This window comes from Diuraphis noxia, unplaced genomic scaffold, assembly GCF_037042655.1.
Source record: "Diuraphis noxia isolate RWA-SAM2 unplaced genomic scaffold, SU_Dnox_SAM2 contig0001, whole genome shotgun sequence".
Classification (NCBI taxonomy): Eukaryota; Metazoa; Arthropoda; class Insecta; order Hemiptera; family Aphididae; genus Diuraphis; species Diuraphis noxia.
Window position 1 is genome coordinate 37,493,491 of NW_028301711.1, and position 22,699 is coordinate 37,516,189.

Consider the following 22,699-nt stretch of genomic DNA (forward strand, 5'->3'; position numbering starts at 1 on the left):
CAATTTTTTCTGACCTAAAAAATATTATCCATTTTACCTATATATAATAAGATTAAACCTTCAAGTAAGTGAATATTTATAAAGAGGATTTAGAAAAGTATCTGATGAAAAAATCTTATAAGTAATAATTTAAAAATATTTTTCTAATGAAAATCAAATTTATGAAAATATCTCAATAATGCGTCCTTTATCACGATATTTCCTAACGTTTACATTTTTTTTCATCTTATTTTAATGAAGTAGGAGAAGATTTTTTTCTGTAATACAAATAGTTAATAGATATTACCGTCATTATTACATAAAGAAAAATTGACAACACTATTAATATAATTTTGGTGTAGAAGATAATGTGATTAAGAAAATAATAAATTCGATAACGTATTTACCAAAATTTGAAAACTTCTAACTAGTAAAAAAGATTTGCATAAGTCGTATAACTAATAAACTATTAGTTATATAACACAAGTTTATTATGTGGTTCAACACACAATAAATTAAAATCGATTTAGTTGATTGTTTCCATAACTTATTTAACCAATTTTTTTTTTTTTTTGTTTGCATGAATTATGTATTGAACATTTATTATAATATTTTAATACATATCATAATTAGTTTAAAAAAAATATAAATGTATTATAATATAATATGTATAAAGTTTTAGATAAATAAAATTAACCATATTAAATGCCATGTTGAAATGTTGGGGCTCTAATTATGATTGCCTTAATGGTGACAATAATAGTCAATAAACCAATTTATACATCATCAACGTGAGAAGATACTCTATACTACTTTGCAATATCTACATCGTAATATTTATTTGTTTTTAGTATTTTAGTCACTTTAATTGTTCAACGCGTGATTTTACTCTGACCTATAATTGAAATCAAAAATATATAATTTACATTTTCTCGCGTCAACGATGGATTTGTGGCACTACCTATACTTTATGTTGCTATACGTCGCAGTTTGTGGAATATCAGTATAAATAATAATATTAATATTAATGATAGTAGTAATAATAATGATTATGACAACAACAACGATGAAATTAATCTGGTGTCAAGAGGACATCGGATCTTTGTTTTCAGTATCTTATCTTAAGTCCTCATAAATGGTTCATATGAATCAGCGATATAACATTAAAAAAAAAATCCTAAAATATATTCAATGACGTCTTTGGGGCAATCGTCATATGGCAACGGCGGAAGCACGACGTGCGACTTTCCAATATTAACTTACCCAAATTATGTACACAATTAAAATATAATATCGAAAATCGTGTTGCTACAAAATAATATTTTATTTGATAGTCCTTACGAGTTAAAGCCCGTAAACCTAAATAATTTTCAACTGACCAGGCGTACCCGTGTTTATAGTGATTATCGACTCTTATCGCAAAAAAAAACGTCGAAAGCGTCCTCGACCACATCGACAGCCCGCCTGATATGAGCTTTGGCGGCGATGCGGTGGCTGTGGACACGATCGCCTATAGAGACGGTAGCGCTGGCAGCAGCTTGTCCGACTTGTTGGCCGGCTCACTGGCCGGCGTGGCCGTCGTGCTAGTCGGCCAGCCACTGGACACGGTCAAGACCAAGCTGCAGACGTTCCGAGGTCTTTACTCCGGGCCCGCCCACTGTCTGTCGCATACGTACAGGAAGTCCGGTCTACGGGGTCTGTACGCTGGTTCGTCACCGGCCATGGTGGCGGGTGTGGCTGAAAACTCGGTGCTGTTCGCATGCTATGGCTTGTGCCAGCGAGCGGTCGCCGCGGTCACCGGGGCCCAGGACGCCAAGCAGATGGACGCCCTTAGCAACGCGGTGGCGGGATGCGCAGCGTCCGTATTCTCATCCGTGGTCCTGTGTCCTGCAGAACTGGTCAAGATCAAGCTGCAGGCGGGTCGTGAGCTGGCTGAAACCCGCGGACAGCGGTTTCAAGGTTCCGTGTACCGCGTTACCAAGGTAATAATATTATATTATACGTTATTAGAAATATACATATTTGATTGTATTCGCTTGAAAAAAAAAAAAGGAAAGAGGACGATAGAATTGAATTTGTGTCACTATGGAACATTTTGGTTTTCAAAACTGTTACCTACAAAAATATTTTAAATATTTCAATTTATTACTTCGATTGAATGATGGAGAATTGGTGGTATCTAATTGAGAACCTTACCTCATTCCTAGAGTGTGTCCGACATGGGTGTATTAAAAATCGGTAATTACTGATTACGTACTTAAACCCGAATAGGAATTGAAGTACTGTAACTCTGCAGATTGCTCCGTTGCTAGGTTAACGTGAATATTATGAACTCATATCCCAATCGAGATGGTATTTGAAATATAGTAGGTGGTTGTTGGATGTTGTTAGGCGATGTTTTAAACCAGCTTAATTTATTTAAGAAACTGTCTGACTGTAAATAACTATGATTCACCTAATATTTTTAAAGCGATGAATTACTCCCGAGGGGTTATTGTTTCAAAAATATCTACAATATTTATGTTTTGGCTTTTATCTAAAATGCTTTCTGAATGCCTATCACCTCGGTATTTTAGCAGCAAGTGAGCTAAATTATATCAATCAAATAAAAATGTTTGCAGCCAAACAGCCACTACCTATTGGATTGAGAAAAAGCACAATAAATAAAAGCACTATTATAGTCACTTGAAGTATTTTATCCTGGGTATATAAAATACACTTATTATAAATTGGAATTGAACTGTGCACCACTTAGGTTTAAAACCAGATTAAGTTGCAACCTTAAATACTTTGTGAGTATATTGAAAAATGAATGAATTTCAGCTGAGTAAATATTTATAAAAAGAAGAATGTAGGTCTAGAAAAAAATTCTGATCGGTATTGATGAACATAACTGATGATAGTATGTTTTACCTATTCAGCAAATATTACAAAATATTCATCAACTAGGTCTATTATTTGAATAATTTATACTTACCTATATATACTGTTGTATACAGAAAAAAAAACTTATAAGTATTATAATAGACCTCACATTAGTTATGCACAGATTTTATACACTTCAGTCAGGAAAATTTCGAGTTATAATACAATTTGTATTTAATTTCAAGAATTTATAACATATATAAATAAATTTTTTTTATGAACTTATTTTAATAATTTAATATGTTGAATTAAAGCTTAAAACATTTTTGATGAATAAAATGTTCTGCTAAATGCACACAAGACTATACAGAAATTCATAACACCACTTACAATAAGACAATGTTGCATTTAACATTTAAACGTATAAAATTATATAATTATATTGTTATAAACATATTTTAATTTTTAATAATTATGTTTTATTTGTACAAAGGTATAGAATACTCCCTTTGGTTCCTTTTATAAGTAATATAGGTATCAAACCAAATTGTATTACTCAGTATTATAAATATATTATAACCTTAAATAAAAAATTTTCTAATTTATAAAATGTATTGATTAATAATACATTAATTTAATATAAAAATATGAACCATAAGATTTTTTTAAGTCTGCAGATTTATATTAGGAATACAAACATACATATTATATATCACATATTAAAATTCTTCATTGTTTTGTGATGAATGCTAGGATGAAAACAATTTAACATCTGTCCTGAACCAGAAATTGTTCTACAGCTTGGCACTGTTGCCGCTTAATCTTTAAACCCATATGTTCGAGTAGTTCAAAAAGAAAAAGTTCATCAGGAAACACTTCGAGACAGTGAATTATGATACGATTTATGACAAGGTTGATTTCTAGATAAACATAAGACAATTTTTCAAAAATACAACTGTTCTTTAAAGAAGAATTGTTAAACTTAAAATTTAAAAGATACCGAATTATTGATTAAAAGTTTGATAGTTAAAGTATTTATAACGATTTATTCATTGAAACATCCATTATATGTTACACAGTAAAATTGAACTGAAGTTTCTCAGTTTTTCTGTTTAACTAATTTAGAAGACTATCATTGTACCAAAAATATTTCATTATAAATTATGATTTATTGAAGTTTATTTATTACAAGTACTTATTTCGCCTGACTTAAAAAAAAATACAATGTGTTTAAAATTTTTTAAAAATGTTAAACATTATTGAACTATGGCATCACAAAGTACAAATATTATTCTACAGAGTTTTTGTATAGTTTCTATTAAAATAGTTCTTATATTGTTTCAATAAAAACATTTTCGGATCCTATTGCATCATAATTGTGAACGACGTTTATTTTCACGTTCATTGAAACGTCTACCTAGACATAATATAATCATCAACAACGGGGAAAACTGTTGTCGGTTGCAAAATGTTGACCATAAAGTTTCAATCAAACACAAAGAATTATTATAAGAGATTGACAATAGACGACGACTAAAAATTAATTATCTTATAGTCATTTAATTTTTATAATACTTAGAATTTGTTTGGAAAGTATGGGATAATTTTGATAATATTGTTTACATAATAGAATAAAGTACCTATATAGTTACCTTATAGTTCATAAGTAGGTATTGAATGGCAGTGTAAAAATTTATTTTTTTTATGACCATATGAATTACACTGTTTTCAACTATTATTGTAACTTAAACTCCGAAATATTATGTTGTAATAGTGAATAAATTAGGTGAAAATTTATGGTCAACTTAGAAGGAAAAAATGGTGCCTTGTAATAATTATTTTCCTTATTATTGTTCAATCATAAAATAATGATATTTTTGTTTTTCAATTTCAAATACTACGAGTAAATTAAAGATAAAGAAGTAGGTCATATTATGAGATTCCTAACAGTAAATAATAAATGAATTACAATGACTAATTTAAGCATTTTAAGCAATAAAACTGATAAATTGAATAGCACATTTTTCACTGCATCAATATTGCAATATTATATTTTTGCTACTATGTTCAATAATATTATATTATTATAATATTAACAAAATAAAGGTAGTATTTAAACATATTTATCTTGTAACTATTTATTTTATTGTTTTATTATTATTATTATTATTATTATTTATAAGCTCAAATAATACCACTGAAACAAAATGATTATTTTATCTTCAGTAAGTAAGTGTTTTAAATTTAATCATTATTTTTTACATATTTACTATGTAATTTAAATTGACCCGCAATAATCTAGGTAATCTTAATTTCTTTAATGTTGAAATCGCTATGTATAAGTTGTACCTATACATGACAAAATAGTAGGTACTTGACAATATTACTTAACTTTTACAATAATAAAATACCACTTGATGAATCTCTTAAATTACTGTTGTGAACTTTAATTATGTATGTTTTGTTTTACTATATGTCTATAAACAACATAATCAATATTTGTGTTATGGGACTATTTTTATTAATGTTAAAGTTGACAAATTAAATATTTCTCTAAAATATTTCTGAGACAGTTTTAAAAGATATAATATTCTGCTTCCATACAAAATACCTATATTACACATTTGGCTTTTTGTATTGTAGTTAAGTTCCATCATATTTCCGTACTTATATATTTAATTACTTTTCATGTATAAAAAAAATTATTAGCCTAAAAGCAAAATTAAATTAAATTAAAATCAACACTAATCTACACAGTTAAATACCATTGTATTAAAAAACAATATGATTAGTTAAATTGTATTATAATATGTTTAAATTATCATAATATAATCCTTCTCGAGGCTTTATAACTTAATAATAATAAAACTGTATTAAAAATGATTAGTTTAACTCTGTTTTAATAAACAAATAATTACGTAGCTAAACATTTTATCGCTGAGATTGAAGATTAGTTAATTTGTAATTTATTTTAATATTTGTATACAGCTAAAACGAATTAAAATGTTTTCTAGAAAATTAAAATTACATCACTTGCCTACTTTCCACGCTAGATGCATACTATTATGAGATTAATAGATTAATAATGATTAATGAAATATACAAATAATTGTTATTTATATAAATCATACATATGACAAACAATGAATACATTATTAATGGCAGATGATATTACATAATATGATACTTTTATACTGTCTGATACATAATATTATATAATATGTTCAATAGTTTAATGGTTTCACAATATTAATTTTGAAAAAATATTATTACTAAAATTGTCTCAAAAATCAAAAATTAATTATGATATTTTTTTAACTAAAATATAATTAGTTATTAAATATTTAATTAATTATGTTCAAGAAACGTACTATTCATAATCATTTATATGTTGATCAGTTATTTTTTTGCTATCAAATCACAATTGATGGACATGCTCATATATTATACGGACCTGCAAAATGTAGTCTTACACCACACTCCTGCAGTGGTAAGATATTCATTCATACATTTTAACTATTTTATTTCGTTATTATAGTTGTAATGTTTGCAAGAGTTTTCCAACCCTTGTATACTTGAAACAAAGAAATTTAAAAGCTAGTATTTACCATATCATTTCACTTCTGGATTTAATAATAATTGTTTTAATTTAAAATGTGAAATTTAATATTTACTGTGTCTACATAAATAATTCTATTGTGATTTATTTTATTTATTCACTTAAACTTTTATAGTTTTCCATGAAACTTCGTTAAATATTTCAGAGCCTAGTGTTTATTTTAATTGTTATGTATTTTGAAATAAATTAACGTTTTTCATATAACTTAAACGGGCATAATTGGCTGAGTTTATGACTTTATTATAAGATTCGTTTCTATTACGTTGTACAAACACCAGTGAACTCATAAATCTCAAATGTGTGAGAGCAGTTAAACATTATTTATTTATACAAACTGCAAAATATTGTATAAGTATTCGACTTAAGAGGACGCTACCGGGTTGTCGTCTCCGCAATATGATGTGCGTGAAATAGCAAATTTACGTTCAGCAGTTCAATGTTTAGTTTCATTTGTTTAATTAAAAATAGCAAAAACAATTATTATCAAACCAAATGAAAAAAATAACGGTACCGTATTTATTATTCTATGTTTTGTGTCGGACATCTTTTCAATATTTTAGTTTTAAACCATGTTACGAGTGTTTTAAAATCGTTCCCACTTTACACACTAGATTTAAAATTAAAATGATAAAAAATAAATAGCTACAACACAGAAATATTATTTGGTAAATTTAAGTTTGATGATCACAGTCAATTCTCTACTATATTAAAACTAATGAAACTAAACGTAAATGTGTTATATTATAGGTTAGTTATGATGAAGAAAATAAATAAAGGAGTAGTGAGACTTAGACACATCGTACCAATAACATTTATCAATTCTGCGGTACTCCTAAATTATTATACTTGATTTAAATTTCAAGAACAACTTACTAATTTTAGAACCTAGGCATAATGAACTCCAGTAGCTCCGCCCAATATTGTTTCCAAAACCTCTGACTGAAATAAATTTGTCATTGTTTTAAAATATATTAAACTATAATATTGCAGCAAAATTTACCCGTAAAGTATATAACTGTCACTGATATGAACGAAACGGGACGAATGTAACTTACCCATAGCCTCAACCCGTAGTTAAGTCAATATTTTGTTTTATCATATGATATAGAATTTAATTAACGATTTATGATCTCTAATCAAAAATAAAAATATTTTTATAATTCTATATCATAATATTATTTTGTATAACATTTTCCGGCACGTTGCAGCAGTCTGGAAATTATTCTTGGCCCATTTACAATGTCATTGTGTATTAGCCTTTAAACTCTGGTAATTTTAATACACATAGGTACCCACCTATAATGTCTCAAAATAATATAATTTAATCCACATTAAGTTTCCCCCCACAATCGCGGCCAGGTCAATTTGACAATGTTTGCCAACAGGCAACAACCCTTTCAGTATAATATAACCAGTACAATTTACATTAATTAATTCATCAAACACAAATGGATACTCCTATCGATATTTTGATCATAGATAAGTAATTATTTTCATTCAGCAAATAGTAATACAGTGTTATCTTTTGATGAAGTTATCTAGCAATCCTAGCACGAACCTATCATATTATGACTACCATGAACTAAATAACTAAATAATAGTTATATTATTACATCGTAATGTTTGATGATGATAGAAAAATATTCCTCTGTATAATTTAAAAATAAATATCAACGCTAAACGATACATAGATTATGCATAATATACTTATGAATGTTTTATATTTTTTATTGTTGTTAACAATACTATATCGATTAGGTACAGTGATTCCATATTCTATTATGGCCAACAAATTTCATCTAAAATATATTATAATGGAAATGTATGATACCTATACATTATTTACAAAACTTAAAATAATTTTTTCATAGGTTATCTTAACTGAAATAATTATAATTTATAACTGAAAACTATATAAATAGGATACCTATAGTTAAGTATGGTTTTCCATCCACAGAAATATAGTAACATAGGTAATAGATAATATATCATCTCTCTAACTTTGTAGTTATATACCTACTTATATAAGCCATAAGTTAAATTATAAACGATATTACAATAATATACTGAACATTTTATAGAAAAATGGCAATAAAAATGCATGCATAATTTGAAAATCAAAAATTAAATTATTCATTCCATAAAACTTATCAAAAATCATGAACATCTGGGCCATTTAATAGTGATATTATAGTTAATAGTTTAATAGATGATACGACTCAATATTAGGCACTTAGTATTTTAACATAAAATTTAATTAAAAATTCAACTAAAGGCACAGTAATTTGTAAAATTATTAATCAGCTTAGTTGAAGTATTATGAAACATAGAGGTATTTATTTTTAAAATTAACAAAATACATTTTGTATAATTAACAAACAGTTTGTTTATTCTACCAGTATGACATATATTATAATATGTATATTGTTATTTTATCTGTACGGGTATTTTAATTTCTATTCATTAAATTAGGTTGTAACATTTCATAAGGTGAACAATCATATTTTATCATTAATGAAAATATATAAATTATCTGTTTAAAGCATACCTAAGTATAGGTACCTATTTGATAAAAATTTCATTGAACTCGATACAGTAAATAACCAATTTAAATAAAATTAATACAATGCCTAATTTCAGAATTTTCTTAAAACCAGACATTAATTAAGATAAAAATAAAATTGATAGAACCCCTTTTACCAATGCTTATTAAACCTAGTCAAAGCTCTGTGGATTATTTACTGTATTTCCATATTTCCATAATGATAATAAATGCAGCACAAAGAGAAATATTTAATACACGTTATATTTCGTAGAATTTACATTAAAAATATGTTAAATTCCTTGAACAGGTTATTTATAGGATTCTATACACCACTCCCCTTTAAGCTATATTAAAATGCATATAAACTAAAATGTGGTGCATTTAATTTGTCAGGTGCAATGGTATTAATAATAATAATATTTAACATTAATTTATATAAAAACATAAGCATTAAACAAAATAATGTAATATATGACTTTAGAAGATCTTAGTGTTTTTTTGGTTACACTACCTTGAATTTGAATACCAATCTTTTGGCGTGTTTAATGGTTAGAAACTACTAAAAAACACAATAACGAAAATAGTTTTGAATTGAAAAATATTCTAAATATTAGTAACAATATTTCATTATAATTCATAAGATAATTAAACTAACTTTAATATATCTACTAATTTACTAGTATTATGACCGTAACAACGCATTTCTATTGGGAACATAATTTTCACTTGGGTAATTTTTGTATTTTACAGACTGCATGGACTTGGAAATATAATATCGTTTCGACGATTTGTTTGCTCAAATGTTTACAACTTTACTTGATAACTATTGAGGAAACCCATCATTAATTTATGACACACTAAACTATCTTTTTGCACAAACATGTCTTGAAAATTTCAAAAACAGTTGTCAAACTAGTTGCACTAATGCGCTGATATGTTTTATGAAAATGTGTGCAACGGTGTGCATCCACTTTAATTTATTCCTATTATATTCACGATGTATTTTATACTACACACAGCCTTTTTCTCTAAACACATTTCGTCAGTGACATTCTTGCAGCATTGTTGTGTAATACCTATATAAAATATTTCAAGTAGAAAACAAACGCATGTTAACGTGCAGTTTAAAAATAACGGTTAAGTTAGAAGGTGTATGGCTTAGATAAAACTGACGTTTAATAATTTTGTAGGAAATTTTTACTTTTAAATATTATGTTCAACTTTATAACTAATGTATGCCAACATCATAATCATACACTTATAAGCTTATTAGTTACGAACAAATTTCATGGAAAACCATGTTATTACAATATACTTTGTTTAACTTATGTGTATGTTGAAAATTACCTATACGATATATATGCCTAATGTTTATGGTACATTTTTGTGATAAAATTACCATATGATCACGGTTGGTTTTAATTCTAAAGAGATTATAATATAAGTAAATCTGATTAGTAAAAGGTTTAAATTGTATACAAACTGTTAATATTTTAATAACATTACAATAGAATAAGGATTAATAAGTTTTTCAAAAATGGCTGTGTAATTCTCAGCGAGCCAACTACAGTAATATTTAGACTTTTTTTTTCTTATGAATATTTATTATTTACTTAACTTTGTTTGTTTGCAAACCTCTTTGATATCCCTATGATTAATTGTATACTTCTTGTCGTGGTTGGTGGGTATAGTAGGTACGTAAAAGTTTTAAATTGATAGTAATCTAAAATTCTTTCTTAAATACTTTTTTTTTACCTCAAGATTTTGACTTACTATGGAAATTGTATTGATAAAAATGTACTTTTTGTTCCATACAACTTTATTTTATAATGGATAATCATTTGTAATTTTTAAGTATAGTAAAAGGTACACGAATAAATATATTTTATTACCTAGATATTGTTATGTGCATGTGTAGTTATTATAATAGATTTTTGAAAAAACTAAAGTTTTAGTTATAATTGATTGCATTGTATTGGTAGTAAGATGATTTTAAGATTCAATGATTTATAAGTGAAATACAAATTCGAAAAATACACTTATAGCAAAGACCATTCAATTGTTATTGGGAACTTTATATTAAAATGGGGGATTAAAAATGCATAGTTAGGTATATAAGTCTGACTTATATAAAAACAATAGCTTGACTAATATCCATTTAACTAATAATAGACTCCGACTGAGGGATAAGTATACAATCTCCCTATGATCTACTACTGTACATTAAAGGTTTTTGAAATGAATATTCAAAATATTATGTATTTTATATAGGGGAACCCCTTGGCAGAATGGGGACGTGGGGCACAACGGGATATCAGCTATTTTCAATACGTAACGTTTCGTATCGCTTCGTTCCGACTGAAATTATAATGTTAAAATGTATACACCATTCTACCACAAGGTATGGGCAGAATGGGGCAAAATTTTTTTTTTTGTATTATTAATAATAAAGTAAAATATATTTGAGTAATTTGTTTGATCATTGAAGTGAATTGATATTTATACTGTTAAACATTTATTGATTGAGAATTGGGAGCCTTACATTAAGTAGAATACTGGAAAATCGATGTTAAGCATTAAGTATCCCATTCTTCCCCAGGTTCCCCTAACTAAGTATTCTGACAGTGCAATTGTGCAGTTATCAGATATTTGTATTTAATCATATTAATTTTTAATCATTGAATTAAACAAGAATTTACATTAAATTGTAATGTATTGATTCATATCAAATGTATCATATTATATGTTAATAGTAATTTAAACATAAATTTTTAACGAGTTATTACTTAAGTTAAGTATGGTTAAGAATGGTTACAGTAATATAACTTACTACCTTTATTCCAAAATTCAGGATGAATACGATTTTTTTATTAATTGTAATGTCAGCTAAAGTAAGTATTTTAAATTAACAAAAGTATTCCAAAAATTAATTACAAAATTAACGTAACACACCTCTTTAAAAATTCTTATGGACTAATTAAAAAAAAAAAAAATACCAACTAAATAAATACTTTTTATCATACAAACAATAAAATATTATAATATGCAATTAAGACTACGAAAATCAATATAGGTACTTAATTTTACCAAAACCATACTGGGAAATAGTAATATGTAGTTACACATATTCATTTTTAGTCAAAATGTTAAAAAAATCAATTTTTGTGTGGTAATAGAATTTATAAATAAATGTGTTTTAATACTTATTATATTTATACAATTTTTATTGTAAAGTGTTGTTTCTCTATTTGATAAAATATTATCATTGAAATGATAAAAAAATTTGATGAATTTATATTAAAAAGTTCGGACGAAAAATGAAAAAAAAAGTCAAAACAAATAATAATAAAAAATGGACAGTCAACATGCAGGATTAGGTGTTTGGATGTTAAGCACTCTTCAAGACAGTTGTATTATGTTTTTGAAATAAGTTTGGAAATAATGATAATAATTACATTCAAAAAACTTTTGCTAGTACAGCTCAGATTACTAAAACAATTTTCAAATGTTGAGTGATCACATGAAAGATTTGAAAGTACAGTTTTCTAGTTTTTCTTGAATATAAGGATATTTTAATTATATTTATAATAGGTATTTATGATAAATTCAACGTTGTACTAGGTACCTAGTAGTATACAATAACTATTGTTTTTGTTTAAAATTGTATGAAAAAAATGTAAATTAAACATTTTTTACAAAATAAATGTGGATAAAAAAATGCATGAAACTAAAGTAAGAATCAAACTTTATTGTACTCGTATTTTATTTTAAATAATATGTTGTATGTACTGGCATTTAATTTAATTTACATACCTACCCATAGATATTGTAGTGTATTATTTTAAATTAAAAAAAAAATTCAATTTTAATAGTTTACATTTTAACGTTTAGTGAATTTATAATGTTAAATATCTGAATAAGAATGTTATTAAAATTACATCCAAGCAAAATATAGTAGGTATAAAAATTAATTTTAGATTCATTAATAAGGTGGTCGTTTTTAATTAAAATTAAGAAATTTACAATCAATAAAATTACGTGTTTATATAAAAATATGTATACCTATGTGTACCTATGCGCACAGTTATATATTACGTTTACATTTTTTTGCCTAAAATCTGCTAAAAATATTATTAGAAACGAATGTTTGACTTACAATTTTTAAATTTACCGTGTAAATGAGATAAAACGATTATTTTAAATATTTTATTTATGAATAAATTTACCGGTTTCTATTTAAATCCTCTTGTTTTATTATTTTTTTTTAATTACACTTAGTAAATGAGTTGATTAAATTAAGAAAAAATATAGATAAAGTTGAATACAAGCGTGTTTTATAATTTAAAAAAAACATTTCAAAAAGACTAAAAATTATTAGAATGTAGATGAATAGGCAAATATATTATTATTATTATTTACAATGGTAAGTAATCAATTTTAAAATAACATGTATAAATAAATTATTTTCCGTGAACAGCTGGTTACTTTTTATACTGCCATCATGTGGGTAAATACTACCTACATATAATACAATTATGTTTTGAATACCCCATACTGATTGAAAAAAAAACACATAAGTTTATATAGAAACAAAATTGTTATTAATTGTGAGAGCATATTATTACTGTTTACCGTTAAATATTTCTTTCGATTTTCAAATCTAAATAACTTTTATTGTACTGACTGTATTAGGTATATTATTCAATTCCACATTCAGAATAATGACAAGGTGTTTATTTTTTTTCTATATTTAAATACGAGTACATAACCTACTTAAACCAACACTATATTTTGTTATATATTTCTATGGTAATCAATCTTTATGAGAAGTGCTGTCTCTCTGCTCTTTGTCTCTTTTCCGAAGGGTTAAAACTTTAAATCCCCGTTATACGTTCAGCGTTCATAATTTGAAATCATCGAATCCCAGTGGATATAAGCCGAGCCACGAGGGTAGCTTCTATAACTAATTTGACCATTCCAATGAATTTTATTGACCGTAAACAAATTAAGGGGGAGTTTTTGTGTGTTTGCCGTTATTAACATATTAATACTATACTATCAAAGCGTATAGAAATTAAAGAAATATAAAGTCCTTCTATATATCCACAATATAATATAGGTCATTAATTTCCGATAATGTATGTGTTCAAAAAGTCGGGTAACTATATAATGCATTTTTATTTTATTTTAACAGTGCAGTGTGTTATTATTATTTTATTTTTCATTTAAGTTTTTAGATCGTTATAGATATAATACATTTCTGCTTTTATTAAAAATTTTAGTATAGAGTAAGGTTATTGATAGAATCTAAAAAAGAGTCTGATTATTCCACAAACACTACAGCATTTATTTCATATATCTTCATAATTTCAACATTCTGTGCGGATGGTGATACAATATTTAATTTTGAGATAGAGTTCACGCTTTTCGCACAATATATCTACATAGATGTCCTTGATTCGCTATTAATAGTAACTACGTGTCAATCTAGCACATGGTCGATACTATTATATACGATTTATTGTGGTTTCTTCTTTTCTATTTAATTTAGGGTCGTACCATTTTTCAATTGTCTTCTCGTTTTCATCGAGGTTATAGTGCCGTATTATTTTTCAGCGGTTTCACCATTTTACTTTGGATATAAGTTTAATCAAACAATGCTTTAAACTGTGACAGATTTATCTGATAAATCTTGAGCTTAATATTAAATATATGAAATATTATAGTCAAGGCTAAGCCATATGTGACAACCTATCATTTACAAATTTTAATGTCACCATATTTAAGAACATTAGTACTATCAATCAACAAATAGAACAAATCGAGATAACTGCGGTCAAATAAATTACGGAAAAACAATCAAAATAATAACACCATACTTTATTAAAGGCGATTCTACAATCTACAGCATAAAAATGATTTATATAAAACAAGTATATTATATTATTTAATATTCAAAATGTCTATACTGAATTTCCCGAAACTTCAAAAAACCATTATTTGTTATTAGTGTTTTTCATAAATTATTTACGAATGAGTTTGTTTGTGTAGTTTGGTATAGAATAGGATAAGTGCTAAGGCGGTCATATTATGAATGTGCGAGCTGATCACTTATTTATAAATACATAATATTTTGTCATGGTCTTAATAAATATAAATATATAATAACACAAATAATTAAAAAGTCATAGTATTTTATTACTTTATTTAATATAATTAAATGCAACAGTCTGTACGATACGTTTGAGCAATGCATATTAATTTATTTTTAAAATCAGTTATTGCCTTACTAGTCTTAGCACATTTTAACAAAGTAGATTTATTTTTTGGTGTAATTGGAGTAGTAAAATTGGCACTATTTATATTATTGAAAATTTTCATCAGAACACATCAGTCAAAATGTTTAAAAGTATATTTATATTATGTGTGTGGTTTATACAACCGTTGATTAAAGTGTGAATGAAACGATTCATAATTTATTGTTGATAGTTAACCATACACTTTCTGCTATTCTGCCATACATACCATAGTTTTGGAGGAAATTTCAAATTTTCATGTACCTATATACATTTCTAATATTATGAATATAAATGGTTATTATTATTATTCTTATTATTATTATTATTATTCAATCAAATACAAAACAATCAGATACATCTTATGAATTTTGATAAACCAATCCAAATGTATGCTTTAACTAATCACCTATCTTATTCGTAAGCGAAAATTATACCAAGTTCTTAGGTTTTTTTATACCTTCACTAAATTAAATGAAATATTCATCCTTTGATAACACAACTAAGCCATACTGATCTGACAGTATTTTTAATCGCTATTGTAAAGTTTATTACTATATTTTTTAGATTTAATATTAAATTATATTCATTACATTTATTATATAATACGCTATGACCTTTTTGAATCTTTTTTTTGCGGGACGCAACTCACCTACTGATAATAATTTCGGACGCAAGTAGTATGCTCCCCTTTCTTTTGATTAATTTAGTCATCGGGTGTGACTTGACATTCAAAAATAAGTTAAAGAAGTAGGTTATGAATAAATTACAAATATACAGTTTTCATTCACGATGATGTACCGTTTTGTAGTGGAACCTTACTGCAAATAGTAATATTGGATTATGAATCAGCCTCACCGTCTAAACTAGTTGAACTAATCGCAGTATTGATAGGGACAGTGATATTAGTGGCTGTCTGGTCCTGACTTCTGTCAGTATGGGTTGATCGTACTAAAAGATGAGGACAGTTTTGTATGCACAACTGATGGAGAATTGGACCAAATGGTCTGTCGGAGTCCCAGTGGTCGCAATATGAGGTGTTCCAGTGGACGTTTAATAGTAAACCAAGGGACTATACGAACAGACAACAATGAAACGCATGAACTTGGAAACCCGATCCTAATTATTACAAAACTTAAAGGTACTAAGGAACATTAAAGAATGGGTGAATGGGAAAGCGGACGGGTTAGATAACATGTTCTCAGAACAGATAAAACACTTCGAACATGTGGTCACAAGACTATGGCTGTAAAATCTTTTTAAAAATATCAGAGTTACTTTAAAGATCCCGAAGATCTGAAGGAAGGCGAAAGTAATAGCTCTGCTAAAGCCAGGAAAGGAACCTGATACTCTATCTAGCTACCGGCTAATCTCCCTATTATGTCACACATACAAACTATTTGAAAGAATTCTCCTAAATTATATACCCTGCCATTAACGACTAACTCATAAAGAAACAGTCAGGTTTCCGTCCGGAGAAATCATGTACAGGGCAGATATTAAATCTTACGCAATAATATATTGAAAACGGGTTTGAAGAGAAAAAAGGTACCGGGATATCCTTTATTGATATTTTGTCCGCATACGACACGGTTAACCATAACTTATTGCTTTCTAAAGTATATCGTATAACCGGAGACTACAAATTTAAGCAAATCATTCAAACACTATTGATCCTATAAGTTGAGTTAGACATATAATTTAAATATTTTTATGTTGCCACAGATGAAATGAATACTTCAAAAAATATATTTCAAAGAAATAATAATACAATATTATTCTTATGTCACTTGTTACAAAAACACTAAATAATCGTATACAAGATATTTTTTTTTTTAGTTATTGAAATATATTATTATTTTATTTTACACTTAGATAGTCAGTTCAATCGAAAATCGTAAACAATCATAGGTACCATAGTCAACCCATAGTCTGCCTGACTCCATTGGACAAAGTAAAAATGTAGGTACTATATTATCTATTACTTTACTCAGTCTAATGTTGTATGATTCAGTGTTTATGTGCAAAACAAGAATAAATACTTAAAGAACATCTGACTTTGCCCCCAATGGGGTCGAGCACACTCTCGAATTCAGAAATGGTTCAGTCACCAGGCTTAGTTATATTTAAATAGTGTAGTAACAAGCGCAGTAGACTACTTAAGAAGTTCCTGAGAGGCCTTGCTTTCCCCTACCACCCATAGGCTTAAATTAAGATAATCAATTAATGAAAAAATTAAGTTGGTTGTCTGATCAGTGATCACTGGTATATTATTAAAATAAGAGTGGATTAGTTTTAATCTAAATTATATACAAACTCAAAGGATTTTAAAAATAACATAAGAATTATAGCTAAAGTTTAAATTGTAAAATTATTATTACTGTGAATAACTCCCCAAAGTAAAAAATAAATCCTGGATGCGCCCACTGCTAACTTAATATTATAATATAGTTTTATTAGCTCCTTCCTGAAAAATTATTTTCACATACTAAGAAATGGAACGATAATCCCCTATACCATGTAATTACTTAACAAAAAACTAGATTGTTAGAAAAAAATCAAAAATATATTATGTAGGTATATTAATATATTATGTTTAACTTGTACCAATTATACATAATATGCAGTATTGCCGGTATTTCAATAACAAAACTATATTAAGATAAATAATTATATCGTAATAAATAAATGCATACATTTTGAGAAAATTTGATATTAATTTTTGGATTAGATAGAGAAATGATCCAGATAAATATGTTCTGGAAAAACATTGCTATAGTATTCTGATAATATACGGTCTGGATAAATATATACCTAGCTAAATAACACATTCTAGGTACATACAATTTAGATTCCAGCAACATTTATTAAGTCTCGTTAAATATTTTCCACTAAATTATATTCCAAAATTGTAAGACTTTCGCTTATTATTACCATTACTCTTCCCCCCTTCATGATTACATGATACAATAGACGCATTTAATACTAAAAAATAAATAAATAATATTGTACCATTTGAATTATAAATATGATGTTTGTATGTATTTATGTAGGACATCGTGAGGCATAATGGCCTTGGAGGTTTGTTTCGTGGACTGGAAATGACAGTGGCTCGGGAGATGCCCAGCTATTTTTGCTTCTTCGGAGTGTATGAGACGGTCCGGGAGGCACTGAAACCTGCCGGTCGAACTCGTGCCGACTGTGGGCTGCTGGCAACCACGGTGGCCGGGGCTGCTGGTGGTGTGCTGCTATGGACTGTCACATTCCCGGTAGACGTAGTCAAGTCTCGAATACAATTGGATGATGCGATGCCCACACGTGGCTGGACCATGTGCATGTTGCACGTATATCGAAACGAGGGCGTGGTCGCACTGTACAGCGGACTGGCACCAACGCTCATCAGATGCATTCCATCGTCAGCCGTACTGTTCCTCGTCTACGAGTACACCAAAAAGCTGTTCGATACCTAGATGAGGAGGGATGGATGACATCGAAGAACTCCAGAACGCCTCACAGAACGCACATAAAGTTGAGAATGGATTCTCGAACTCTCTCGTACATCCCAAACTTCCAAGAATTTGAAAAGTTCGAAATTCGATTAAAAATAATAATCGAAATCAAATACTTAAAATTTAAACATTTCAAACAAGTTTGATATCGATATTACTCTAAATTTACGTATAAATATTATAATAACAACCATTTTTTACGCATTCAATTGTGTGCTAAGGATGTTAATAATTAATATTATATATTTTTAACAAATATTGTAAATTTATTGTTTAAAATTAAAATGGACTCGTGAATAAAATTTAAAAGTCGAAAGTTCAAATGTTTGATAAATTTGAAAAAATTAGGTAAATATTCTGTTTCCAGTTCATACAAATTGAAGATCAACCCGTATTTAATTATAATACCTAATACTAATATTACTATACTTGAAACGTTGAGTAGTATACATGAGTGATCTTATATTGTATTGGCAGATGCGATCATAATATATTCATGCAGCTATTATTTTCAACAAATGATTGATTTTCAAGATTTTTGACACCTTTTTGATATACCGTTTTATTTCTCAGAGAAACAGCATAAAAAATTACGGCATCCTTGTCTTTGTATAGTTATGTACCCCCGTAAATACGGCGTGAATATTCATAGATATTATAGATATAATAATGCTACGTATGAATATATTTATGTTTTATTTTTTTTTTTTTACATTTTTAGCTATCTAAGATTAAACTCATATTTATTATTATTTTATAACTAATGACCAGTCAGAGATAGTAGGTATCTAATATTCATTCTTGGCATTATAAAAAATAGACTGACGTTAATTTTTAGATTTTTTATGACTGCAATTTAAAATGCATGTAAATTTCTTCTAATCACATCTGTAGTTTTTTATTAAATGCATGTGTTTTTTTAAATAAAATAGTATCATTTTTAAATTATCATTAATGAATTATTGTTGCCAGTCGGTGTTGACATAAAGATAATAAATGGTTTTAAATTTTTATTACCTATTATACCAATATTATTTATTTTTTTATACTATAAATATAATATTATATTATATTTAAATTATATTATCATGGTTTTATACAAATTTTATATTAGATAGGTTTATACAATTTTTGATTAAAATTGTATTTATTTTTTTAAACATTTTAAAGAGATAATTTTAAACTTTCCAATATACCTACATATTGTTTTAGAAGATTCAGTTTTACAACTAATATAATCTAAGATCAAATTTTATAATAGGGTCTTTTTTAATAAAATACCTATATGAAATGTAAAAAAGTTTTCCAAAATATTTATTTCATTAAAAATTAAAAATGTATCAATTTATTTATTTCCTTCGATGTCTCCTATTTAATTCACCAGATTTTACTAACTCTTATTTTTTTTCTTGTTTTTTTTTTAAATATTATATTATATTTATCCATCATTAATCAGTTGATCCAATTAAATTTTCTCACATTATTCTAACTTTAACAAAAATTATTTATAAAAACTTAATTGTTAATAAAACATATGTGAAGGTTAAAGATTTGAATCAAGTATTTCGTTAAAAAGCCTGTGATCATGAAATAAATTAGCAAAATTTTTAAAATTATGATATCTACAATATGCAGGATTTTTAGATTTTTAATTTTATGAAACGTGTTTGTACTTCTAGACAGAAGAAAATACATCAATTTATTGAAAATCGCTCAATGAAAGAACATCACGCCAATTCCGCGCATCCCCTTGCGTCACTCTACAATGGATTTTTTTGATATTATTATTAGTGAAAACTAAAATAATTATCACAAATAGGTATTCTTTATTTAATTAAAAATAATATTTAATAGTTCTTGAGAAAGTTTTTCAATCTTAACATAATACACATAACACATAAACATATATATATACATACAATCTAATTTATCCTATACCTATACGGCTATACCATATGATAAAAAGTAAAACCATTACAAAAATCTGGCAACACCAGTCCATATAGGTTGTGTACCTACCTATATTGTGTTTTTTCATCTTAAAGGAATATAATTTTATACTTAAGTATTCTATAAGTATATTACTTTGTATAATACTTTTTACCTTACTTAGTTTAAAGGATAAAATACACACCTACATATAAAATGTAGATGTGTATGTGTATAGGTTATGTATATTATAATATATTGTCAACGTCAGAAATATTATTATAGTATAAATAGTATAGATAGTATATGAATATTATGGATAAATAATCCATGGTAAATAGTTGTATCATAAAATCTACTACTTCATATTCAATTTTTATTTTTTTTTTCATTTTTTTAAGTTGAACACACCAAGAAGTTGGCACGTATGCTTATACTTATTAGGAATACCTACCATATATTAGTCGATGTACCTGTCACCTATACACGGATACAATGTTACATGTCTACTACGTCACAGGATATTAGTCTTGTTTATTGCCGTTAAAAAAATTTTCAAATAATTTCTACCTAATCTAGTAATCTAGATATTTATAACCATATATTATTAGAGTATCAAAGTGCTACTAAACTTGTAGGATGTCTTGGGTTCATTGAATTCACGATTTTAGTGAATCGTAACATATTTTTACAAAAAAAAAAACTTTTGTAAACAGTATATATATATAAATATTTTGATTAAAATATTCAAATAGTTTTTAACCTTTTAAATGTTGGTTAGATGTGAATATAATATCGAAAAAACTTTAAAATGATTGGACCGGTATGGGTATGAAAACGAACACGGTGAGATACTCAGCTATATATTACATAATACAAGCTAAATAAATATAACATTTGCAAAACATAAATTAGCATAGAGAACACCACCCATCAAATATTTATTCAAATAGTAATTTTAAAAATAAAAATTTAAAAATAATTTTTTCTGTGGAAAAAACATTCCAAACGTGTAATTTCTAGAGTGTATCAGTGTACCACTGAAGAGTACCTAACTGTACTTCGAGGGTGATATTTGTTGTAAAAATAATGTGTCGACACCTAAACTTAACAGTTATATTATGATTATATTATATTATATTATGTTAAATAAATGTATTTATCATATTATTATGTTTATGGTCTAAAATACAATTATGAAATAGCGAATCATGATCATCATCATTGAATAGGTAGGTACTATTATAGGCATCTTCGTAATAATATGTTAGTATATTACCTAAATGTTAAACTAATAAAGTAATTATAATTTGTACTTAGGTATGTAGATTATAATAATAACATTTTACAATTAAATTAATGGAATTTCAAATAAATAGACCATATTAATAGATTATATTATTAGTATGATAATATGTTCGTACATTTTTTGATTATAATATTCAATCCGATTGTTTCTTAATAGGTTATATTAGTATATTAATGGGAGTTATAGGTAACTTTAGAAGTAGGTAGTGTGTCTATTTAATTTATGAAAAATTAATTATATAGGTACCTACCTTGTGCAGACACTTCGATATGGAAATCTCATATGACGTACATTTTAACATAATATAAACGTTAGATATATTTTTGTCACTCCAAGACCAATACAATATCAATAGAGATTTTAATTTATACCTCACCATTAATTAGTTCAGATATATTAAACCTATAAGGCTATAATACACATATAACAATGTGAAAACACAGTTTTCAGCGTGACCACGAGGCAATGACCCCATTATACACATTGCAAAGCTGAAAGTAAGTCATGAGCACCCCAGGGTCGTTAAATACAGGCCATAAGCATCCAGAGGGATTTAGTCAAAAGCGCCCAGAGATTAGAATGCTAATATACAATTGCAGCCCTCGAATGTGCCGCTTAATCGGATGTAGTGTAGTTGTCTGTTGTTAT

At 26.9% G+C, this 22,699-nt stretch overlaps 1 protein-coding gene across 1 annotated transcript; it reads left to right on the forward strand.

The window, feature by feature from the left end:
* Positions 1-1,167: 1,167 nt before the first annotated feature.
* LOC107169880 (mitochondrial ornithine transporter 1-like) lies at positions 1,168-19,332 on the forward strand. Its single transcript, XM_015519860.2, has 2 exons — positions 1,168-1,961; positions 18,358-19,332. The coding sequence occupies exons 1-2, from the start codon at positions 1,449-1,451 to the stop codon at positions 18,772-18,774; spliced, it is 930 nt and encodes a 309-aa protein (XP_015375346.2). The 5' UTR covers positions 1,168-1,448; the 3' UTR covers positions 18,775-19,332.
* Positions 19,333-22,699: the final 3,367 nt, after the last annotated feature.